Source organism: Kogia breviceps, chromosome 2 (assembly GCF_026419965.1).
Source record: "Kogia breviceps isolate mKogBre1 chromosome 2, mKogBre1 haplotype 1, whole genome shotgun sequence".
NCBI classification, from domain to species: domain Eukaryota; kingdom Metazoa; phylum Chordata; class Mammalia; order Artiodactyla; family Physeteridae; genus Kogia; species Kogia breviceps.
This window is the reverse complement of record NC_081311.1, coordinates 33,783,904-33,810,111: the sequence shown is the minus strand read 5'-3', so window position 1 is coordinate 33,810,111 and position 26,208 is coordinate 33,783,904. Positions and strand designations below refer to the sequence as shown.

General features: G+C 43.7%; 1 protein-coding gene across 1 annotated transcript in view; it reads left to right on the top strand.

The window, feature by feature from the left end:
* Positions 1 to 26,208, top strand: part of PDE6C (phosphodiesterase 6C) — a 62,281-nt gene that overhangs the window by 13,620 nt on the left and 22,453 nt on the right. Inside the window, 7 exon segments of the mRNA XM_067025034.1 lie at positions 7,228 to 7,275; positions 11,806 to 11,955; positions 12,539 to 12,682; positions 13,885 to 13,959; positions 19,226 to 19,366; positions 19,604 to 19,711; positions 20,108 to 20,217. Of these exon segments, the coding sequence (XP_066881135.1) occupies positions 7,228 to 7,275; positions 11,806 to 11,955; positions 12,539 to 12,682; positions 13,885 to 13,959; positions 19,226 to 19,366; positions 19,604 to 19,711; positions 20,108 to 20,217 (776 nt within the window).

The following is a 26,208-nucleotide window of genomic DNA, read 5'->3' as shown; positions in this document are numbered from 1 at the left end:
TAGTGTTTTTTCTTTTACTGTCATAAATTTGCCTCTGCTTAGTGTGAACATTTCTGGGTTCAGAATGGTGACAGAGTAAGGAAAATTCTATTGTGACTGCAAATTAATCTTTCTGTGTGGGGATGATTTACTCTGGGTTTCAAGGAGAATGCCCAATCTCTGGGCTTAGTTGGTTACAGGACCAGGTGGCCTTAACAGGTGACATGATCTCTTAGTGTAGAGACATGCCAAAGGGGAAGAAAAGAAAAAGAAGGGAGAAGCAATCTTATGTCTTTTAGGAGTAAACAGTAATATATACTAACAAATGTCATGTTTTCAAAATTGCTCCAAAATAATTGAAAATTTTTGAAATTTTTTTTTTCTTTTGGCCACACCACGTGGCTTGTGGGATCTTAGTTCCCCGACCAGGGATCAAACCCTGGTCCTTGGCAGTGAAAGCGTGGAGTCCTAACCACTGGACCACCAGGGAATTCCCGCCCCCCTTTTTTAAAATAATTGAAATATTTTAAAATGTCATTCCTTACCTGGTGGTAATGACCAAAATATTCCAATTCATTCCTAAATGAATCCACAGATACCACAATTTTTCAGCCTCACCAAAATGGCCAAATAGCTTGACCATTGGCCCCTTTCCTCGGTTTCCCAGCATCCCATCTACCAGGCTCTATTTAGGGTTTTTATCAAGATTGATACCCCAAAGCTGCTGTAGCCGCTATGAAGAAATTTATGCCCCACTTAAAAAAATTTTTTTTATTGGAGTATAGTTGCTTTGCAATGTTGTGTTAGTTTCTGCTGTACTACAGCAAAGTGAATCTATTATACATATATATGTATCCACTCTTCTTTAGATTCTTTTCCCATATAGGTCATTACAGAGTATTGAGCAGAGTTCCCTGTGTTATACAGTAGGTCCTTATTAGTTATCTATTTTATATATAGTAGAGCGTATATGTCAATCCCAATCTCCCAATTTATCCCTCCCCCATAACCATGTTTGTTTTCTACATCTGTGACTCTATTTCTGTTTTGTAAATAAGTTCATTTGTACCATTTTTTAAGATTCCATATATGAGCAGTATCATATGATATTTGTCTTTTCTCTGACTTATTTCACCTAACATTATAATCTATAGGTCCATCCAGGTAGCTGCAAATGGCATTATTTTATTCTTTTTTTATTATGCCCCGCTTTTTAAGCACCTCTTCTCTCCTAGATGTTTCCTAGGTAAACATGTTAGTGTCCAAAAATCAATTTGGAGAGAGCTAATGCATCAAAAGCCAACTCATTGAATGATTCATTTGCCAAATCATCAATTTGCCATATAACCAACTTGCCAGAGTCGATTCCAAAGCTGTCGAGGACTTCCCGCCCCCCCCCCCGATTTTGGTTCTATCACAGATTCATTGCATTTGCTTTACTGCTGCCTTTCACCTCTCAGCTCCTGCCCTTGGCCTCCCCCCTGCTGTTATCGTTTCTGCTGGTAGCCCAAGACTGATGACAAATTCGTGTAAATCTAGTTTAAGGCATTTCTCACCAAATTGCTCATTAGACAAGTTAGCATTCCCAAAGTGATTTTCAGAGAATTGACCTTGAGCCATTTCCTGGGACTCCAGAATTGGGGTGAACATACCTCCCAGTTTGTATGGGACAACCTCCATTTACACCTGTTGTCCTCATGAGTTATTGAGCCTTCTCTTTCACTCCCAAATGTGTCACCCTATACTATGTGCTTACAAAAGGCAGGATCTATTAAAAACATTTTTTGTGTGTACAGAACAGGATTTCTCAAACTTGCCACTACTGACATTGCGGATGAGATAATTATTTGTAGTGGGGAGCTGTCCTCTGAATTGTAGGGGTTTTGGCAGCCTCCCTGCCCTCTACCCATTAGATGCCAGTAGCACCACCCTGCTCTGACAATCCAAAATGTCTCAGACGTTGCTAAATATCTCCTGGTAGGTAAAATCACCCATGGATGAGAACCACTGGTCTAGAGGATGATATCAAACATTTCAGCAGACCCAGCCAGAGCAGTGCCTTTCCTGGGGGACTGTTGTGATATGATGGTGGGTTTTGGTGAAGAGAGCAAGGGGCTATGACTCAGGATCCCTGGGTGCCATGACTCAGTCCTGCCTTGAGCAAATCCATTGGCAAATCCTTGACCTTGGGCAAATCCCTTGACTTCTCTGGGTTTTAATGTCATCATCTGTAAAATGAGGTTGTTGACCTAATTATTTAAGAGACGGGGGCTTCAAGAATCTTTAAATGCTGTTTTCTGGATAATAAAAATGATGTGAAATTTTTAAAAATAAATTTATTTATTCATTTATTTTTGGCTGCATTGGGTCTTCGTTGCTGTGCATGGGCTTTTCTCTAGTTGTGGCGAGTGGGGGCTACTCTTCGTTGTGGTGCACGGGCTTCTCATTGCCGTGGCTTCTCTTGTTGTGGAGCACAGGCTCTAGGCGTGCGGGCTTCAGTAATTGTGGCGCACGGGCTTACTTGCTCCGCTGCATGTGGGATCTTCCCGGACCAGGGCTCGAACCCGTGTCCCCTGCACGGGCAGGCGGATTCTTAACCACTGCGCCACCAGGGAAGTCCATGATGTGCAATTTAAATCATAATTAATTGTATATATATGATGCTCCTCTAGACTGCTTGAAACTTTTCCTTTTAGCTTTTTCAAACTTTTCCCTTGATAATTTTCTCACAAACCCTTTCTAATAGAGTAAAGGCAGGCTTTCAGGTGAGCAGTCTCAGAGGTCCTTCAGCTGGACCTTGCTGGACTTGGGGAACACATACCCACAGAGTTCTCATCAAACCAGTAAATCCCAGCTCTGACTGGGAAACGGCAGACTTCAGTTGAGTGACTTTTTAGAGTTAAAAACATGATATATGAAAAATGAAAATTAGTTTGTAGAGTTACATTTATAGAATTGGAGGCATTAAACACAGGATCAAACAAAGGTGGAATCAAGATGACCTGTAAACTTAGAGGGAGACAGAGAGACAGAAACAGAGACAGAGAGAGACAGAGAGAGATGGGGAGGGTAGAGAGGATTCTTTAAAAAATAAATTTATTTATTTTTGGCTGCATTGGGTCTTCGTTGCTGCGTGAGGGTTTCTTTAGTTGTGATGAGCATGGGCTGCACTTAATTGCGGTGCGCGGGCTTCTCATTGCGGTGGCTTCTCTTGTTGTGGAGCATGGGCTCTAGGTGTGTGGGCTTCAGTAGTTGTGGCACTCAGGCTCAGTAGTTGTGGCTTGCGGGCTCCAGAGTGCAGGCTCAGTAGCTGTGGCACACGGGCCTGGTTGCTCCGTGGCATGTGGGATCTTCCCGGACGAGGGATCGAACCTGTGTCCCCTGCATTGGCAGGCGGATTCTTAACCACTGCGCCACCAGGGAAGCTCTAGGATTTTTGAATATTGAGTTAAATACTTGGCCTTGAGGACCTTGACCCATCTATAGATGTTATCTAAAGGCTGGAAAAGGCTGGACCAAAACAGATACTGTTGATGGAAAGGTCAGAAAAGAGAACTAAACTGCTTTTTGTCTCTTTAACACACACCTGAAGGATGCTCAGCCAATCAGTTCATGTTATTTATTCAAATTAGATTATAAAATGAGTGGATAGCACAAATGAGTCCTTAAATTCTTAGACTGTATATACTAACAAAAACTTTGAAAGATGTCGCCTGCCGATGCAGGAGACACGGGTTCGTGCCCTGGTCCGGGAAGATCCCACATGCCGCGGAGCAACTAAGCCCGTGAGCCATGGCCGCTGAGCCTGCGCGTCCGGAGCCTGTGCTCCGCAACAGGAGAGGCCACAACAGTGAGAGGCCCGCATACCGCAAAAAAAAAAAAAAAAAATAGTAGGCCTGGCTCAAGCACTCTAAGAAAGCACTTCCCTTGGGCCGGAGGGGCCGGCACAGTTAGTGCGCTAGATGGAGAGGCCTGCTCTTACTCACTCACCAGATTGGTAGATTTTTCGGGAATATGGTAAGCAGGTTGTTAAACTGCTGGCAACTTGAAATCCTCCATGGTGGGAGTATTTACAACATGGAATTGGTTAATGATACAAATCAGGGCTTTCCCCACCCCCAGCAGGAGAGGTGATTCCACCAGCACCTTCGCTGGACATCCCAGTTCTCGTTTCATCCCATGAATTTGAACAAAGTCACTTAATCCTCTTTGGGCTTCTATTTCCTCACCTTTGAAAAGAAAAGCTTAAACAATTATTAAAGTGCCTTCTAACTTTAAAATGCTATGATTTAAAGTATCTAATTTATCGGGGAGCTCTTCTCAATACTCTATAATGAGCTGTATGGGAGGGGAATGTAAAGAAGAGTGGATATATGGGTATGTGTGGCCAATTCACTTTGCTGTACAGTAGAAACTAACACAACCTTGTAGATGAACTATACTCCAATAAAAATTTTAAAAGAAAAAGAAAAAAAAAAGATGCCTGGCTAATACAATGGCATATAAAATCATCAATTCTAGAACTTGGAATTTCAGATCATTCTGATCTTAACCCTGTGTCTTTCCAAACTGAATATTGGCTAAGACTGGGCCATACTAATGAATAACACTTTCTCCTTATCTAGAAGTGAGTTGTAAGAATCAGGGCAGTTGTGCTGTTCCATCAACATGCATGCTTATCCCACAGGCCCTGTGCAATATTTTTTTTTCCAAAGACACGGAGAATGTTGTAGTATAATAGGAGAAATAAACAGAGCATTCTCAAGTGACCAGTTTATTCATTTTAGGAGAGAGTACATATAATGAAATGCATTTTTGCTCAGAAATGAAAAGGGTCCTCTCTGCTATTGTCAAACTTGTTTTTATAAACTCCTATTTTATATTTTATTTTGGTATATCAATTTTGTTTTTAGTTTTTTTTGTTTTTTTTTTTTCGGTATGCGGGCCTCTCACCGTTGTGGCCTCTCCCATTGCGGAGCACAGGCTCCGGACGCGCAGGCTCAGCGGCCGTGGCTCACGGGCCTAGCTGCTCCGCGGCATGTGGGATCTTCCCGTACCGGGGCACGAACCCGTGTCTCCTGCATCGGCAGGCGGATTCTCAACCACTGCGCCACCAGGGAAGCCCTGGTATATCAATTTTGAGTACTTTATTGTCAGGTCTTCATTGGTAAACCCCTTCCCTGTGACAGTACAGTGTGTACTCAGTTTTGGAGCATAGAAAATGCATGTATTTGTTTTGTACCTGTAGTTTGGATATATAATTGACATCTTTGTGCTTTGGTGTTTCAAAAATTTTAAGGCTGTAATGAGGAGTCACATTTACAACCATCAATATATTCTCTACAATGAATATGCTCCCCTTAATTAAATCATGATGCTGGAAAACAAAAGCAAACAAATAAAAATAAAGTGTCTAATGTAATTTTGGTGGAAAGATATTGTCTTTTATTAAGACATTAATATAAATGTTTCAGACATTACATGAAATTGCTAAGAATCTTATATGTTTTGGTATAATGTTATAAGTCATAATTCATTATTACTTTAAAATGTATATCTCAGAAATAACTAAATTTCCTTGTCAATTACATTATTATGAACTTTCATCAAATCTTTAACCGTGGTCATTTTTAAGTCTTCTGTCATTTACAGACAGTTCTGGGTGTACTCTGATGCTTTTGCAAATATGTTCCTATAAAAGGGTTTCATCGGGCTTCCCTGGTGGCGCAGTGGTTGAGAATCCGCCTGCCGATGCAGGAGACACGGGTTCGTGCCCTGGTCCGGGAAGATCCCACATGCCGCGGAGCAACTAAGCCCGTGAGCCATGGCCGCTGGGCCTGCGCGTCCGGAGCCTGTGCTCCGCAACGGGAGAGGCCACAGCAGTGAGAGGCCCGCATACCGCAAAAAAAAAAAAAAAAAACTAAAAAGGGTTTCATCTTCAAGGAATTCATGGAAAAGACTCTGACAAGTACAGGTTTCTGGTAACTGACTATACAGCTGAACTGAATGAATAAGCATTTTCAGAACTCTAATGGAAAACTGATGAACTCATAAAAGTTCTAACAAAAGATCAAGATGAAAAAAAAATTAACTACGCAGGACTGAGTGAACTGATGAGGATGATTATAATTTTTGTGACTTTCCGTTTGAATAAAAAAAAAAATCCCCCCCCCCAAAATTAAATCCACTGCTTGTTACTTAAAAAAAAAAGACACATTTGTTGATTTGACCTGATGTAAAGATAATCCAAAATGACCAAAAATGGAATGATTTCTTGTCCTTATGGATGTGAGCAATAGTCTCTGAGTTTAGTGCTTAAAGCGATGTCTCGTAATGAATATTTACTTTGGCGTACCTAAAAGGCTGTCTGGCTTTTCCCTCCTGCCCCTTAGCCACTTTCTTCCAACCCGGATCCCACATCAGAAAAAAAAAAAAAAAAAAAAAGGAAAACAGAGCCTTCCCAGAATTGCTGCCACACCTGCCCAGGCAGAAAGGCCTTTTTGCTTAGACTCCTCCTCTCCTTGATCTGAACAACTAGTTGCTTTGAATTTGGAAGAAGAATCCTTAGAGGTTGAGAGAGTAGGAAGGAGCAGAGATGGGGCTAAATGTCATCCAATGACTTAATTAGTAGAAGAGAAGCTACCTTTGTTACCCACCCAGGTCCTTGGACTCTTTAATCAATAGCAATTGGTAAGAGGCCAGAGGAGAAATTCAGGTGAGGCTTTATTGGCACTCCGTGCTGCAGCGTGAGGGAGCAAAAACAAGACACAGGTGCCCTTGTTTGCTTCCTGGGAGGGGCGAGGGTGGGGGCGGATTGGTGGGTCGGGCCAGAGGGGCGGTTTAAGTGGTCTGCCCACCCCCTTGGCCGTGCTGTGTGCAGGGATCACACGCAGTCCCCTGCTTTTGCTCCTGGCACCTCAGAAGTGGCAGTTGGTTTGTGACCTTTTTGTGTCTTATTGTTCATGATTTGCCTCAACTGGGCATGCATGGAGTTGGTTTTAGTCCCTTATAGTTTCTTTGTATTCTGTTGCTCCAGGAGATGTTTGCTCAGATGCAAGCACTCCAGTAAAGGGGGCCCACGTCCCAGCCCACCTCAACTCCAGCGTGCTGTTAGCACATGTGGCCTCACTGAGGTCTAGGGTGAATAATTTGCCTGCAAGCTAAGGAGACCTAGGGAGGAAACCCTTGCCCCCCGCGTTCTTTTTCGTTCTGTTTTGTGGGTTAATGGCTCCTCTTGCTTTGCAACAGATCTGCAACATGCTGAACGCCCCAGCGGATGAATACTTCACATTTCAGGTAACTGCCCTCTGCCAGGCCTCCCCTATCAGTGCGGGGAGGGGGGCGGCACTGACCCTCTCCATCCCCAGAGCCTGCCTTATGCTCCGGGGTGACCAGGAGGCACACGCAAGGCTTATGTCCCACTCACCCTGGCTGGCCCGGTGGCCACCAAGTAGCATGTTCTTCAGGGAAAGGAGAAGAGGGGGGAGGGGAAGGAGGGGGAGGAGAAAAGGGTGTTTGTCACCCCAGCATTGGGCGGCGGGGCTGCCACTTCTCCATTGTCTACCACCCAGTGCCTAAAACAGCCCTGGCACCTCACAGGTGCTCAGTAAATGGTCTCTGCCTGAATGATTAGCTGGATACATCCTACCACCTGGATTCAGCCCTTTGGAGGTTTCTTGGGCCTGTCCCGGTGGTTTATTGCCGCTGTTATCAGGAAAAGGAACTTCTTGTTGGGTTCTTGGGAGCCCCTCCTGCTGTCAGACTCTTAGTTTTATCTTTCCTCCTCCAACATCCAGAGATGACCCTCCCCACCTGTCCCCTCTTCCACCCCCCTCCCCACCGGACCATTGGGATAAACTGGCATTTGGCCCGGCAACCTCTCCTTTTCCGCCTTCTGGCCCTTGCCGTTCCATGTCCTGTTTTAGCAGACATCCAGCTGGAGCCCTGCCCCAGTCGGGAGTGGAGATAGCCTTCCCGTTGGGGGCCACTAGCGTCCGTCTTGCGGTCTCACCCAGACACGCCCACAGAGCCCCACCTCTGCCCACGTGGCAAAGCCGAAGCTGGCCTGGGGTGAGTGGGGTGAGGGCTCACCCTCAGCAGCAGGGGCCCCAGGCCTGGGAAACCTGTGCTCACTCGCTCAGTTACGGGGCAGGTTTCCTCTCTGCTCACCGCCGTGGAAGCATGCGGACACCACATGACGTTTGCTCCAGCCCCTTCCTCCTTGCCTCCAAAGGCCTAATTGTGACCACACTTTGCCCAGCCCTGGCCCCTCTGTTTATGGCAACTGGGTGCCAGGAAAGAGTACACAGGCAGGAAAAAGGGACAAGGACTCTCTGAGGTGTCTGAAACTTAAGCAGTCATAGTCTGAACAGGGAGGGCAGGGAGCTGGCCCAGAAGAATCAGGCTGTGCTCAGAGGTTTGGGGGCCTGTGCTTTCTGGGCGGCGGGGGGGGGGCGGGTCCTTGTGTGGCCCCCATGGGAGCAGCCACGCAAGGGCTCTGACGGCGCAAAGGAGGCTGGGCACCCACGTGGGCTAAACCTCCACCCTATAGGAATTGCCCATCTCCCTAAGAAACATCAGTGTAGTGCCCCTGAAAACATGCTTCTCGGGTCTCTGCCTGTAGGAAGGATGACATCAAATGGCTGCTGGGCTGGGAAATCCACTGTCAGCGCAGAGGCTACACTTGCTGTGGGCCTGGATACTAACACAGGCCAGTTCCTGGGAGATGCCAGACTCCTCTGACCAGCACTGTTGGTCCTAGGAATCCCCTTCAGCCCTGCAAACTCTTTCAGAACTGCACTGTGGTCTAAGACACTCCCACCCAGCTCTCCATCCTTCCCTCTGTCCTTAGCCCCGGGGTCAGGACTGCATCTTTTTTCAAAAATAAATTTATTTATTTATTTTTGGCTGAATTGGGTCTTCGTTGCTGCATGTGGGCTTTCTTTAGTTGTGGTGCGCGGGCTTCTCATTGCAGTGGCTTCTCTTGTTGCAGAGCACAGGCTCTAGGTGCGCAGGCTCCAGTAGTTGTGGCATGTGGGCTCAGTAGTTGTGGCACACGGGCTTAGTTGCTCCCCGGCATGTGGAATCTTCCTGGACCAGGGTTTGAACCCGTGTCCCCTGCATCGGCAGGTGGATTCTTAACCACTGCGCCACCAGGGAAGCCCAGGACTGCATCTCGATGGGCTCTCAGCCTCCCTCTCTGTTTTCCCTCACAGGCGTAGCCCCTGTGGATCATTCCAAAGGGCAGACTCAGGATCGGGTGCCCATCCTCCCCAAATCTCCACCCTGCTGGGCCTTCCCATTCTGTCTCCACCTACTCGCGCCCACCTCCATTCTCACTAGTCCTTCTTGCACCTGAGAAGTTTAATGAAAAAACCAATGATTCAAAGTGAACTGTGGTCAGAACAAACCTGCAAAGGCAATGATTCTCAAACTGTGTTTCTTGGGGGCAGGGTGTACATATTAGCTTCCTGTTGCTGCTGTAACAATTACCTCTTAGTGGCTTAAAGCGACACAACTGAGTTATCTTACGGTTCTGGAGTCAGAAGCCTAAAATGCGTCACCCTGGGCTAAATTCGAGGTGCTGGCAGGACTGTGTTCCTTTCTAAAGGATCTGGGGGAGAACCTGTCTCCTTGTGTTTTCCAGCTTCTGGAGCTGCCTTGGCTCATGGCTCCCTTCCATCTTCAAAGCCAGCAGTCACATTGCCCTGACTTTGCTTCTGCTGTCATATCTCCTTCCCTGATTTTTGATGCTGACTCTCTTTTCTACTTTTAAGGATCCTTGTAATTACATTGGGTACACCTGGGAAATCCAGGATAATTTCCCTATTTTAAGATCAGCTGACTAACAACCTGAATTCCATCTGCTGGTTTAATGTGCCTTCCCCATTTAAAGTAACTTGTTCACAGATTCCAGGGATTAGGAGGTAGACGTCTTCAGGGTGTTCCTTGAAGTGGAGTAAGGGGCTCTTCATTTAACATGAATTAAAGTGACCCCAATTCACAGCAGAAAAAGTACATGGAATTTTCTGTCTTAAGTTTTTGTCCTATTTTTCTTAAATCTTAAGTTCCTTCTATCACTTTTCTGTGAACAAGCTCTAACTTAATAGCGAGAGACATGAACATGAACAGGTAACAACTGAATATGTACTGAAAAAACAGAGGCAGTCAGTAAAGCTTATTTTGGAAGCTTTTTAAAAATAAATACAGGTGCTTACCTTGCACACAGGTAATCTCTTCTGTTATTGATGTTGTCTCTCATCCTTGTGAGTATATAAGTATGTAAATATTTCATAGTACTTTCCAAAAATGAAGACTTTGAGAACCACTGTGCACTGCTTTTTCTTTCCCCCAAAGCTTTGACCATTAGGAAGCATGAATTGAGGTTTGGTTTCTCTGCTTTTCATTCTAAGTATAAAGGTGAGCCCTTCAACTAATAAGCAGCTGTTTACTGAGCATCCCTTATATGCTCAGCACTGTCCTGTCACTTATGTAGAATTTAACAGTTTATGAAACAGCTCTTTGGTAAGATTAGAAAATAGCCTCAGAGACAACAATCAACAGTTCCAAAGCATCTGGAAATTATCTAAATGCTAAATTGTATGGTCAAGTCTAGAAGTGCTGATGGAATTCTGAAAAAGGAAAGTTCCATATGGGTGAAAAAAGTTAGAGAAGGCTTCAAGGGAGAGGTGAGACTTAACCAGAGCATCTGAGGGTGGCTGAATAAGCCAAGGGCAGGCAGAACAAGGAATAGCCTGGGATGATGGCTGCTTGGCTACCTTGGCCTTGTTGCACGCTGTGCAGGTGCCACACCATGGTTCTCAGACTTCGGAGGACTGTAGAATTACCTGGGGAGCCTATTTAAGATGCATGCCCAGAGATTATGAAACAAGCTAAAAAGAAAAATGTCTGTTGCCCTTGATCTTTGGGCAACATTTTGAGAAACACTCCTGAACTTCTGTGTCTGCATGCCCTACTAGACTGTTATCTTGAGGTTAGGGACTGTGATTTATTCACCTTTGCACCCCCGGCAACTAGCCCAGGTCCTGAAACATCATGGGGCTTGACAGATGTTTACTAAGTGGAACCACACCACAGAACAAAAAACGATCTTGATGGATCAGTCAGGAAAGCAGAAACCACACTAGGTATTTCAACAGAGATAATTTAATATAAGAATCTAGGTAAACAGGTGTGGGAGGACAGAAGAAATAAACGGGGAACACTGAGGTAACACAGGTAAATGCTTCCCATCCCTAGGGCTGGAGCGGGAGATGTCAAAGAGAAGAGGGTAGGGCTGTCACAATACAGACACTTGGTTCTAGGACACTTAAATGTACTACAGCACTTTTATAGCTGTATAGTTCTAGCCATGTTCTGATACAACGTAGGAATTGTGCATCTAACACCCCCTAATTATTCTTTCTTTAAACTGAAAATAACCTAAGTGGGGAGGGCTGTAGTGGCTATAAAGGGGTAGTGCAAGGGAGCCCCGTGATGATTGATTAGTTCTCTATCTCGGTTCTAGGGGAGGTTGCACATATCTACCTATGTGATGAATTTGCATAGAGACACTCCTGCCTACCCCCGCATGTGCACAAATACATATAAATCTGGTGAAATCTGAATAAGCTCCATGGATCGTACCAATATGTATTCCCTGGTTTTGTTAGTGTACCATAGTGACACAAGATGTTATGGAGAAAACTGGGTAAAGGGTCCATGGGACTTCTCTGTACATTTCTTTTGCAACCTCCTGTGTACCTATAGTTATTTCAAAAAAAAAAAAAGTTAAAAAAATAACCTCAGTGTCTTTATTGTTTGTAGAAAGGACCTGTAAATGAGACTGGTTGGGTCATTAAAAACATCTGGTCCCTACCTCTTGTCAACAAGAAAGAAGATATTGTGGGCGTAGCTACATTTTACAACAGGAAGGATGGAAAGCCTTTTGATGAGTGTGATGAACACATCACTGAGGTGAGTGCAATTATAAGATAATGGAGGTAGATGAAATGCATGAAATAATAGAAGATGCATAATTATCTGTTATTCTGGAACGATGTTTCTGAAGGGCAATTAAGACGTGAGTCACACATGGTTGCAGTCAATACATTGTTATTGTGTCACTTCTGTTTCCTGACTTCCGTAAACTGTACCGTTTTCTACCAAAGTGTGAACTTTGGGCTTAATCAAAATTCTTTTCAGTACTGGGGAATTGGGGAAAGGTCTCTCTCCTGTCTCCCTATTCCCCTTCTATCACCTCTCACCCTGCTGCCACCTCCAGCCCTCTCTGATTTTCAGGTCATGCTTTATCTACTGGATTTTTGTAATTCCTCTCCTCTAATAAAGTATTCACGGTGCATGGAGCACTTGGAAAAGCAAGGGCTTAGCCAATTTTATTGTCTGGTGCTGATTATTGTACTTTTTTTTTCTTAGATTAAAACAAGGAACTGGGTTGTTGATGGTGGAAGGGAGATTGATAGGAAAGCATGCAAACTGTTGCCTCCAAATCACTTTTTCTTTAGGTTTAGAGAATCGAATCACATTTTATCTATTTCAGACTCTCACACAACTTCTCGGATGGTCTCTTTTAAATACTGACACCTATGAGAAAATGAATAAACTAGTAAACAGAAAGGACATAGCCCAGGAAATGCTCATGAACCACACCAAAGCTACTCCTGATGAAATCAAGTCCATTTTGGTAAGTGAGGAATTCAGTCCTGTAACATTAGATGCTATCTAATCATGGCTTCTGGAATTTGCCTAATTACCCAGAGGTCTGACAAATGAGACTAGGTTTAGTCCTGGGCTAAGGAGGGGAGAAACAAAGAAGGAGGGGTTGGGGGGAACTTGAGTGATCCACAGTACACAGAGCCTTACTGAATTTCCAGGCTGCTTGGTTGGAAGAGCACTTTGTTAAAAACAGCTCTGTAGGAGCTGCAGTAATGAGGTCTAGATTCAAGAGTGTTAGCAAGGAAAAAAATATTTCTAGGGAGCGAAATGTCAGCTGTTGCCGTGTAATGCTGTATAACAACCATAACCTCTCAGTGGTATATGACAATAAGCATTTATTTCTCACTTATGAGTTTGTGGGTTGACCAAACTTCAACTAATCTTGGTTGGGCTGGGCTCCAAGCTGTGTGTTTGGTTTGCTTTCTGCATCTATCCTCCTTGATCAACAGCTACCTGATAGATGTTCTTCTCATGGTGATGACAAGTACAAGAGAGCAAGCCCAGCCGTGCAAGCTCTTTTCAATTCTTTCCTCACGTCAAATTCACTAAAATTTTCAAGGTACAAACATGACCAAGATCAGCATCATAGATGATTGGAGAGCAAGTAGATATTCGCTAACAGTGTTCTAATCACCACCAAATGAAGGGAAAATATAACACACCCACTGTCTCTATTCCTTTATTTCAAAAGCTTTCAGAGTATGTGTGGATGTAGTTTTCCTGGGGTGTTTTTGTTTGTTGGCTTGGTTGGTTGGTTTTGGTTTTGCCGGGTGGTTTGAGACTTAAAAGAAATTTGATTTGAGAGTTTGAGATGTTGAAGATGAAAATGTCTGGGGAGAATAAAGGGAAATTGCTATAAACTAAAGAAAAACAGATGTAAGCCATTCATTTTTCTCACCTACATGCAAACAACCGACATCTCCCTCACCCTCTCCCTCTCTCTCTTTTTTTGAGACAGCTACTGTTACATTTTGGGGGGAAAAGAGAGATTAATTATTTTTTAGAGAAAATTCTACATAATCAAGTGCTATAGATCTTCTTTGTATCCAGAATGCATCTTTCATGGAATTCATTACAACATAGTTTATTTTAACTGCTTTTAAGAGTAAAGGAATCAGCTAGAAATCAACTTTATAGCAATTTCACACCTCCTTTGCTTTTACATTTTAGAAATTTAAAGAGAAGTTAAATATAGACGTAATTGAAGACTGTGAAGAAAAACAACTTGTCACAATTTTGGTAAGTGTTTTACTTCTATCCTTAATGCCTTTTAAATAAAATATAGTAGGACACTTGTTCTCATTTTTCAAGTTAGTGTTGAGTTTCCTCTTCTCTGGCACCTTTCAAAGCTAAAAAGGAAAGAGATTTCTTCTACAGAGTGATCTTCTGGGTCCTTGCTTTTCTTTCTCTTTGGCCCCTACAGTACAATCCACAAAGGTAATTTAGAATCATAGTTAAACTAGATTACTGCATAAGGGAATGCAGGCACAGACTCTAGGGGTAGCATGGCCTGGTTTATTTTAATAGCTCTGGATTACAGCATGGCCACCCTGGAAGACATGGCAGAATTACAATAGAATGTAGATAGACCCTTCAAGGCACCATTATCATCTGCCATTGCTAGCTTCTCTTCTGGGTCCTGGAGGAATTCAGTTCTTTCCTATTGTTGCCATTGGGTCACCCCTATTATATCTAGTTGAAATAACTTCTCTTCCAGTCATTAAGGCTGTATTTTGTTGTGTCTACTGTTTAAACCCACCCAAACATATGTTCTAAAATCAACTGTTAAACCCATCCAGTAAGTTTTTAATTTCAGAGATTATCTTTTTCAGTTCTAGAATGTATATTTAATTCTTTTTTTAAAGATTCCAACTCTGTGCTAAAACTTTCCATCATTTAATCTACTTTATCTCTCTATCTTCTTAAATTTATTCACCATAGTGATTTTTAATTCTCCATCTAGATACCTGAATCACCTATATGTCTGGTTCTACTGTCTATTTTTACTCTTGGGTTTTAGTCACTTGATCATTTTAAAGCATACTTCATAGTTTTTAAATTGAAAACCAGACACTGTGGATTAAGACTTGTAGGGGCTCTGGGTGATCTTATCTTTCTGTTCAAAAGGTTAGATTTTCTTCTGGCAGGTGAAGAAATTGGTTTTAGATTTTGTTAGGAGTGATCTATTTCAGTTTTGCTCTTGCTACTAGGGTAGAGCCCTTATTTCTAGAGCGTGGCCCTTCTGGGATCCCAGTTAAGAACCTGGGATTACCAAGGCCCCTAGACCTTGAATTTCAGAGGCTTGAATACAATCTGCTCGAAATTGAAATATCACCACACTTATTTCCCTCCCTAATTACCTTATCCTGTTTTCCACTGCCCCTTTCCAATCCATGACATGTGTTCTTCTTTCTGAACTAAGATGTACTGAATATCTCACCTTCCGCATTCCCATTTCTATGGGCTCTGTTCTCCCATCCTGGCCCTTGGCTGTACCACCACAGAGCCAGCGGCCTGTGACCCCTTTTTGAGGGATCTGCTCCCACCTTTACATTTTCATGTCACTTGAGGCTCTTGCACCTTCTCTCAGTCTCTTTGGCTTTACCTCTGAGCACTTTCCTCTCACACTTGGCCCAGAAGATGACTCTTTCTCCTCATTTACCCCCAACAAAACTTATCTTCTTGTAAAACAAAGCTTTAATTGACATCCATGACATGTTGGAAATTTTCTAGTTATCTATTTAGAGGAGGAAGGGTCTTATGATGAAGAAGCAATAAAATGGGCAAAGAACCAGTAGCTTTCCAATAAAACGGCCTATTTTGAACGTAAAATGTGCTCTAAGATCATCCCAAATCATTGCCGCATAAAACTTAACTCAAGAAACAAACACATTTCAGAGGGGTTCTCCAAAACTATTGGCATAATTTCCAAGCTACGTAAATATTTATGCATCTCCACTTAACCATGATTTTCTGCAGGGATGCATTTTAACTCTCAGTTCAGGGAAGGTGTAGTCCTCTTTTATAGGTATAACAGCAGGTGCATGTTGCTGGGCTGGGAAGCACTGAGGTAGCAGTGCAGTGACTCGGGCAAAGGAAGTAGGGAAAGTCGTCCTCCCATCTTCCCCTCTGCTTCCCAGGACACTTCAGTTCACTCACGGATGCCCTGTAGCTCATGTTTACCAGACCATGGGAGATGAGGAGAGGGCGTCCCAGAGAAGTACCTCATTCACTCCTCCTTCATTCAGTTTTTTTTTTTTTCATTCATTCAGTAATTACTGAGATGTCCTATGACACAAGGAACTGTTAAGCCTCGAGGGCAAAAGATAGTGTAGTCTGGTTTTTACCTGGTTCAAGAAGCCGCCTGTTTATTAGGGAGACAAAAAATACAAGCAGTGACACTGCCTTGAATGAATGGGTTCACAGGGCGTGAGCACCAAGGGCCCTGGGGAGGCTAAGGGCCTGATTCTACTCACAGAAGATGATAGAATGCGAGATGAGGCCATGGCATGGAGGCCTGCAGGGAAAGCAGGACTTGGCTGGGCAGAGATTGACAGCGGGGGCTTGGAGATGCCTAGAGATGGGTAGGGGAAGCAGGACAGTGCAGACCAGTGCATTGGGGGGACACAGGAGACCGAAGCCGGTTGCGTATGGCCGGAGCCCCAGTGAGCGGAAGAGGGGAGCAGCCCGTGAGGCCCGGCAGGGCAGTGGGACGAGACCATGGCAGCCTGGCACACTGGGACCTGCAGAGGGACCTGATCAGATACCCAGGGCCTTCTTCCCGGAGCAGAGACAGTGAGCCAGCAGGGATGCAGCAGGTGGGTGGCGCCATGTTATGGCACGTGGGGTGGCAGCAGCTCCGCCTTCTCATTCCATGTCAGCTGTGGGTTCCTTCAGAGAGGGGAAGACAAGCCTTTGGGGCCAGAGTTCCTACTTATCAGATGAATCAAAAGCCTTTATTTCGGGGCTTCCCTGGTGGCGCAGTGGTTGAGAGTCCGCCTGCCGGTGCAAGGGACGCGGGTTCATGCCCCGGTCCGGGAAGATCCCACATGCTGCGGAGCGGCTGGGCCCGTGAGCCATGGCCGCTGAGCCTGCGCGTCCGGAGCCTGTGCTCCGTGGTGGGAGGGGCCACAGCAGTGAAAGGCCTGCGTACCGCAAAAAAAAAAAAAAAAAAAAGCCTTTATTTCTATCAACCTCTCTATGTCACTGCTGTATGACCGCTGTTTTTCAAAACCTGTGATTGCCATATTGTAGTATTGTTTTATCAGTTCACCTGTAACTGTAAATGGGGGCTGGGAGTCATAATTCTGAGAACTTCTTACTTTGTTTCCTGCTGAAATGCACATTTACGCTTTAGTGTGACTGACCCGATAACACATTAAAAAGCATTTTCACGTTTGATCTTTACATAATACTCTGGGAACAGCAGGGCTGAGGCGACCTCCAGCAGGGAGGTTCTGGGCATTGGGCACCCCACACCGTACCCCGTAATTCTTAGTCTGATTTTTTTAAAGATGTGCTTATTTTTTCTCTCTCCCCATGAGAATGTGTGTTTCAGGGGCAGTGACAATGTCTGCTTTCTTCATTGCTTTATCCATAATGCCTACAACACAGATAGGAAGCAATAAATGTTTGTTGAATGAATAAAAGTGAATGCAGAAAAAGAGCCCCTTTGGGCAAGGAATCTGGGAGAGTCTGGAGAGAGAGAGAAAGTGATGAGAAGGCTTTGGCAGAAGACACAGGAAGTCCTATGAGAAAGGAGTTTTGTGAAGTGTTACTAGGGGCCATGAGTTGAATCCCCTCTAATTTTCTTTGACACATGCAAATAAAATTGGCCCTGCTTTTTCATTAAAACAACAAAGACAAAAATGTTACTCTTGTCATTCCCGTTTCACAGATGAGAGCATTGACATATCGGGTAGCATGTTACGGAAAAACCCGAACGAACCTTTTGGCCAACCCAATAGCGAATACCAACCCAGAACTGAATACTAGTCTCCTGGCTCCAAGCCATAGCTTTGTAGGAGAGAGATCTCTGTCTAAAGTGACAGTCTGAGAGTGGCCTTGAATGAGAAGGGGGCACAGGAGGACCAGGAAGTTCCCTGAAGAGAAGGGCAAGGGTTTGAGGGGCCAGCCCAGACTCAGGGGTTAGGGGAACAGAAACCATAATTGTACTTAAAAGAGCCATATACCATTTGGTGTTGACATTTGTACAAATAGAGCATGAGTCATCCTCTGGGAAACCTTGAACTTACTGAGATACGTGATCTTAGCACAGTATTAAGGATTTATAATGGGCTCAGTAAATACCCACTGAACTGAATTGCTCCTGCATGTCCATCTGCTGGACCCACACAGCCCTTGCCTGCTTCTCTCCTCCCGTGGGACTGTCTCTGACCTGCCTTCTACCAGATCAGCTGAATACACAGCCCTCCAGAGTCTCTCCTCCTTCAGTTCCCCCAGCCTGCCTGCCTGCAATTTCTCCCAGCCCTGGCACTGACTCTGTGCTCTGGGAATGTTCTAAGCTCTCACCTTTCACTGGTCTGTGTTTTATAACCATTTTAGTAAGTTAAGTTCCTTAAGGCCAAGATCCATTTTTGTTTGTTTGTTTGTTTGTTTTGCGGTGCACGGGCCTCTCACTCTTGTGGCCTCTCCCGTTGTGGAGCACAGGCTCCGGACGCGCAGGCTCAGCGGCCATGGCTCATGGGCCCAGCCACTCCACGGCATGTGGGATCTTCCCGGACTGGGGCACAAACCTGTGTCCCCTGCATCGGCAGGCAGACTCTCAACCACTGCGCCACCAAGGAAGCCCCAAGATCCATATTTTAATCTCCCAAGCCATGTCAATATTCATGGGACTAATTCACTGTTTTTTCACCTAGTCCTAAATCCTGACAGGGGCATGGGTTAAATGAGATGTCTGCAAGCGTACCAGTACACTGCGGGGCATTCATTCATTCACTCAACAAACATTTACCAAGCACCTCCATGGGACAGGCCCTACAGGTTCTGAGATACCACAGCAAATAAAACAGACCAGACCCCATCCTTATGGAGCCCACAGATGAGTAGAAAAGCATCACTGAACAGGTAAAGATAATACGATAGAATTGAATTAAGCCATTGTGTACTGTTTACTGAATATTTCTGGAATGGAAAAAAGAAGTTGAGTATTGAAAATGGGTTAGGCTGCTGCAAGTAAACATTTTATCTTGCATCAAAGAAAGAAAATAGCCACTGGGGTCTGATTCAGAATTGAATGCCATCACTTAGAAAGCTTCTTAGTATAGCTGAGCCTCAGTTTCGCCATCTGGAAACTGAGGATCATTGTGTAGGTTTGTTGTGAGGATAATAAGGCATAACCCAGTATTGGGCAGGTAGAGGCTCAGTGAATTGCATGTGGCATCCTTTTATTGTAATTTTGTTTTATGTCCAATGTCGGGTATGTGAGACTAAAAGGAAAAAAATGAATGTAACCTGGAACACTTGGTCCTTGTTTCAACATAAAGAGGACCTACCAGACCCACAGGCTGTAGACCTGTATGAATTCCACTTCAGTGACTTCCCTATCACAGAGCACGAACTGATTAAGTGTGGACTTCGGCTGTTTTTTGAAATAAATGTGGTGGAGAAATTCAAAGTACCTGTAGAGGTCAGATGGTATTTAATTTAAAATGCTGTGATTCTGTGGCTGTACTCCACTAAAATTTCCTGTGGTTCAAAAGATTCCCTGCAGTGTGGATTTTAAATTATCATTAACTTCGTCAGTTTGTCCACTTAAACTCTGTAAACAAGGCCAACCTATCTTTTCAGATAAGGTTGTCACAGACCTTCTTACCTTTAGAATTCGACTCCAAAGTCTGAGTGGTGTTGTCTTCTTTGGTGGCAGGTTCTCACCAGATGGATGTACACGGTGAGGAAGGGGTACCGTGCCGTCACTTACCACAACTGGCGACATGAGTTCAATGTGGGGCAGACAATGTTCGCTTTGCTGATGGTAGGTACAGAGCCCGTGAATCACCATAAACCTGTGCATCTCCCTCCTGCGTGTGGTGAGAAATGGATACAGTCCATCACTTTAGATCAGTAATTTTGGAATTCATGGATACAGTCCCATAAACCGCCAACCCCCCTGGAGATGATGCCAGGGTACGTGGGTATCCCTGGGCGTTTGGCTGAATTATCACTCTGACACTCATGTCCTTATATCCATAAAGGAAAATTCAGTTACCTGCTGGGTTTGTAACTGCCCAGAATGAGCTACAGTCCTCAAGAAATAAAGCCAGCTTGCTCTAAAAACACAGCAGACGCCCTTGTCTATTGCAGGCCACCTCACTGCACATGCTGTGGAGGTGCTTTAATCCAAGTAAATATATATGTCTATTTTTTTTAGACAGGAAGACTGAAGAAATACTACACGGATCTTGAAGCCTTTGCCATGCTTGCTGCTGCCTTCTGCCATGACATTGACCACAGAGGCACCAATAATTTGTATCAGATGAAGTAAGTGAACACATGCGGCTACATCAACGTGTTCTGGTGCCCCTGCCTTATTTGTAAACGCCTTCACTCCTATTTTCAACTCTGTTTCATCAAAGTATTGAATTCATACATTAAAGAGCATTGATCTTTGGCTTACACTTGTACACACCTGGGTAGCACCCCACCAGCTCAAGCTAGAGAACATTTCTTCCTGGGCTGACTACTCTCACATCCCTGGTCCTTATACTTCCACCAACTGACCTTCAGCTGACCTTGCATCTTAACATCATCGCCATCTCCCTCTCTTGCCCAAGAAAGGAAGTGCAATTATAAGGGTACAGGCCCTCAGCTCAGACAGATTTGGATTTATTGGGTTCACAAGTTATTTAAACTTTCTAAGCTTCGAGTTCCTCATCGGGAAAATAAGAATTATAGTAACGGTACCTAACACTTAAGGTCGTTGTAAAGATTAAATGAGACTATGCATATAAGGCACTCAGCTCATGGTTGGCTCTTGGCAGTTAATAATTAGGTATTATTATTATTACTGTTGTTGTGTCATTGGCACTTTTCAAAATTCATCAGCAATGCCACAGGCAGCCTAACTCCTTGATAGTGACATTTAAGAAGCTCATGGGCTTCCCTGGTGGCGCAGTGGTTGAGTGTCCTCCTGGCGATGCAGGGGACACAGGTTCGTGCCCCGGTCCGGGAGGATCCCACATGCTGCAGAGCGGCTGGGCCCGTGAGCCATGGCTGCTGAGCCTGCGCATCCGGAGCCTCCACTCCGCAACGGGAGAGGCCACAGTGGTGAGAGGCCCGCGTACTGCAAAAAAAACCAAAACAAAAAAGAAGAAGCTCTATCTGCCTTGGCCACACTGTATCTTCATCTGTGACACGTGACCTACCCCTCTCCAGAGGTACCAGAGGGAGTGAGACAATTTAGAGAGAATGAGCTTTGGAGTCTGGTTTTATGGGATCCAGATACTTCCTGGTTGAGGGATCTTGGGCAAATCGTTTAATCTATTTGAGATTCTGTCTCTTAACTGTAAAATGGGTTTAATATTGACCTCTTAAAGACAGCTGTGAGAATCACATGAAATTGTATATGTGAAACATAGTAGATGCTGAAGAAATTTACTCAGCGCATGAAATGCACCTTGTGAGCAGTGACTTTTCACCTTCAGCAACTCTACCAATCAGGCTTTGCCTTGAAAAGGTAATCTCCATTCTGGGTTCCGGGTAAGCAATGTCTTTGTCTTGAGAGTTTCAGCCCTTTATTTTTTTAAAAATGTATTTTATATTGGAGTATAGTTGATTAATAATGTTGTGATAGTTTCAGGTGTACAGCAAAGTGGTTTAGTTATACATATACATGTATTGATTCTTACCTGTGTCCCGCTGTAGTGGAAGTGTGGAATTGTAACCAGTGGACCACCAGGGAAGTCCCAGTTATCCATTTAAAATATAGCAGTGTGTACATGTCAATCCCAAACTCCCTAACTATCCCTTCCCCACACCCTTCCCCACTGGTAAACATAAGTTCATTCTGTAAGTCTGTGAGTCTGTTTCTGTTTTGTAAATAAGTTCATTTGTATCATTTCTTTTTTGATTCCGCGTATAAGCGATATCATACGATATTCTCTTTCTCCGTCTGACTTACTTCACTCAGTATGACAATCTCTAGGTCCACCCCTGCTGCTGCAGATGGCATTATTTCATTCTTTTTAATGGCTGAGTAGTATTCCATTGTATATACGTACCACACTGAGCGCTTCTTGTGTGCTAGAGATCAGGCTGAGAACTTGATACCCATGGCCTCTTTTAATCCTCACAGCCCTCCCATGTGGGAGGTACTATTATGCGCCTCAAAGCAGTCAAATCTAACTTGCCTTAGATTAAATGAAGTAGCCATATTGGATGTGGCATATCATCTCCTGGATTGCAGAAAGGATGAGACCACATCCCAGACTTCTGCTTTGGCCTGTTCCCTGGTGGCGCTGTGGTTGAGAGTCCGCCTGCCGAGGCAGGGGACACGGGTTCGTGCCCCGCTCCGGGAAGATCCCACGTGCTGCGGAGCAGCTGGGCCCGTGAGCCGTGGCCGCTGAGCCTGCGCGTCCGGAGCCTGTGCTCCGCAAAGGGAGAGGCCACAACAGTGAGAGGTCCGCGTACCGCAAAAAAAAAAAAAGTGGTGATGGAAGGACTGGGACCTATGTGAGGGGTTCCTGACTGCAGGCACCTTAGCACAGGTGTAATGGTTTTGCCAGCTCCGCTAAGCTGCTGTGATCAAGTGTCTTTTTGCACCCTGTCCTCCATAATGATTCTTGATGAATCTCCTTATGTGCCTTTACTGTGCTGGGGGAATTGCTCAGGAGTCCACAAAGATCTGGAGACATTACGCTGGTAAATACAGTTAAGAGAAGATTGAATAAGACGGAATTATTTTTCTCATATTGGTGGTACCCATCAGGCTACTGTGCAGTGTAAGCTGAAGCTGTTGGGACACAGCTTCCTGGCTTGACCTTGTGCCCTTGGTCTGATTTCTTGTCTCCAAAATGTCTAACCCCCTGGGTTCTGGTTTTCATCCTTATCTCCCAGCTTTAGACTATGCCCTCTGGCAACGCCCTAGAAACCTTGCCATTTTCGAATTTTTATTATTCCCTTGAGTTCTTTTGTTCTCTTTGTTCACTTTTCTGGACATTTTGTTTTCTGCTTCATTCTTTTATAGGTTCATAGATTTCTGTGTTCCTTTCATCCCCCTTTTCTTGGTTAGTTTTTCAATTCTCTCATCTTTCAGTCTCCTTTACTCACCTCCGTTTTGTGTCTGAAGAGATGTGGTTATCAGCAAAAAATCTGAGGAATTTTAGCATTTATCTCATCCTCCCCTGCCCCACATTCAACACAGGCCTCTTCCCTGCTGTATTTCTTCCCGAGTTCTCTAGTCTACATTCCATTATTATTATTATTTTTTTTGTGGTACGCGGGCCTCTCACCGCCGTGGCCTCTCCCGTTGCGGAGCACAGGCTCCGGAGGCGCAGGTTCAGCGGCCATGGCTCACAGGCCCAGCCGCTCCGCGGCATGTGGGATCTTCCCGGACCGGGGCACGAACCCGTGTCCCCTGCATCGGCAGGCGGACTCTCAACCACTGCGCCACCAGGGAAGCCCTCCATTATTTTTTATAATGGCTCACAAGGGACTCTTATATTTTTGGATGATTCTAATGGCTGAATGTTCTTCATGATATCAAATTGAAATTGGTCTCCTTTTAACTTCTGTTAGTCCTAGTTCAAATCAATGTAGCTGTTAGAATATGTATAATTTCTCATCCACAGGCTATTCCTTCGTATATTAAAGAGAATTATTATTTTCCCCTCCTCTTTTCCTGGTTGAATATACCTGGTTGAACTTTTGTTTTAATCATTTCTCATATAATATTTTCTATACATATAATTTTATCTGTTATTCTTCTGTGAACCCACTCCAGTGTTTTTATGTCATTCCTTAAATGTGGGTCTTGGGGTTTGACATAATAATCCAAACATGATCTGAAATACTTTATATTTAATCCTAATTAAATTTCATCTTCTTAATTTGGTTCTTTTTTTTAAATTGAAGTTTAGTTGATTTACAGCGTTCTGTTAGTTTCTGGTGTACAGCAAAGTGATTCAGTTTTATATATATACATATATATGTGTATATATAATCTATCTTTTTCAGATTCTTTTCCATTAAAGGTTATTATAAGATATTCAATATAGTTCCCTGTGCTATATGGTAGGTAGGTCCTTGATGTTTATCTCTTTTATATATGGTGGTGTGGGTGTGTTAATCCCAAACTCCTAATTTATCCCTCCCTCCCTCTTTCCCCTTTGGTAACCTAAGTTTGTTTTCTATGTCTGTGAGTCTATTTTTGTTTTGTAAATAAGTTCATTTGTATGATTTTTTGAGATTCCACATATAAGTGATATCATATAATATTTGTCTTTGACTTACTTCACTTAATATGATAATCTCTGGGTCCATCCAGCTGCAAATAGCATTATTTCATTCTTTTATATGGCTGAGTAATATTCCACCACACACACACACACACATATACATATATATCTCCCACATTTTCTGTATGGTATATATACCATATATATATACCACATCTTCTGTATCCATTCATCTGTTGATGGACATTTAGTTAGCTTCCTTGTCCTGGCTATTGTAAATAGTGCTGCTATGAACATTGGGGTACATGTATCTTTCTGAATTAGAGTTTTCATCTTTTCCTGATATATGCCCAGGAGTGGTATTGCTGAATCACATAGTAACTCTAGTTTTATAAGAAACCTCCATACTGTTTTCCATAGTGACTGCACCAACTTACATTCCCACCAACACTGCAGGAGGGTTCACTTTTCTCCATACCCTCTCCAGCATTTATTATTTGTAGATTTTTTTTTTTTTTTAATTTATTTACTTTTGGCTGTGTTGGGTCTTCGTTTCTGTGCGAGGGCTTTCTCTAGTTGTGGCGAGCAGGGGCCACTCTTCATTGCGGTGCGCGGGCCTCTCACCATCGTGGCCTCTCTTGTTGCGGAGCACAGGCTCCAGACACGCAGGCTCAGTAGTTGTGGCACACGGGCCTAGTTGCTCCGTGGCATGTGGGATCTTCCCGGACCAGGGCTACGAACCCGTGTCCCCTGCATTAGCAGGCAGATTCTCAACCACTGCGCCACCAGGGAAGCCCTGTAGATTTTTTTAATGATGGCCATTCTGACTGGTGTGAGGTGATACCTCATTGTAGTTTTGATTTGCATTTCTCTAATAATTAGCAATGTTGAGCATCTTTTTATGTGCCTGTTGGCCATCTGTATGTCTTCTTTGGAGAGATGTCTATTTAGGTCTTCTGCCCATTTTTTGATTGGGTCATTAGTTTGTTTTTTTATATTGAGCTGTTTGTATATTTTGGAAATTAATCACTTGGCGGTCACATTGTTTGCAAATATTTTCTCCCATTCCGTAGGTTGTCTTTTCATTTCACTTATGGTTTCCTTTGCTGTGTTAATCTGATTCTTTATTCCACTCTTAATTGAAATTGCCTTTTGAAGCGGTCTGTCAGCCAATGGATTAGTTATTTTTTCCAGCTTTTTTATCATCTGAAAATCAGATAGTCATGATTTCCATCAATATTCATTCAAGTCATTGATAAAACTGTGCATCAGGACAAAACCAGGGCAGAGTTCTGAGACTTGGGGCTAGAAACCTATCCCTGGGGAAGACAGTTAATTAAGCAGTACTCACTGGGCAGTGCTGTTCAGTATTTGTCCACTCTCAATATTCCAACTCATACAGAGCACATCTTGAAGCTTCTTCTCAGCTGTCTTGCTGAAATCAAGACAACACAGTTTCTGGCCTTCCTCTCTCACAAACCATATCACAAAAGTGTTTATAACATCAATTCAGCATCATTTTCTCCTTCTAAACCTTCTCTGGAATTTCCCAGTAGTTATTCTGTAAGTGCTTACAAACTCTGAAGCAGTGTAAACTGTTTCATAGATTAACGCCAGTCTCCCTGTTCTGTCATCTACAGATTATACCATTTTCTACTTCTTAAATTTTAGGATAAAATTTACTTGTATCCAGTCTTCAGTCATCTTTACCACTGCAAAATTTCCCAGAATATACTGACAATAGTCGCCCACACCCACCCCGCATCTTCAGATTCCTTCAGGAAGTTGGGATGTTACTCAGCTGGGTTAACAGATGTGTGTATGTCTAAAATAATTTTTCTTTCTTTTTTTTTTACTAAACCATTTGTGAGATAGTTGCAGGCCTCATGCATGACATTTCACCCGAAAATATTTCAGCACATATTTCCTGAGAACATGGAGGACATTTGTTTATATAAACACAATATAATGATTGCTCTCAAGAAATTTAACATTGGTACAATACTGTTATCTAATATAGAATGTTTATTCCAATTTCCCCAATAATGTCCTTTATAACTATCTTTTCTTCTCTGTT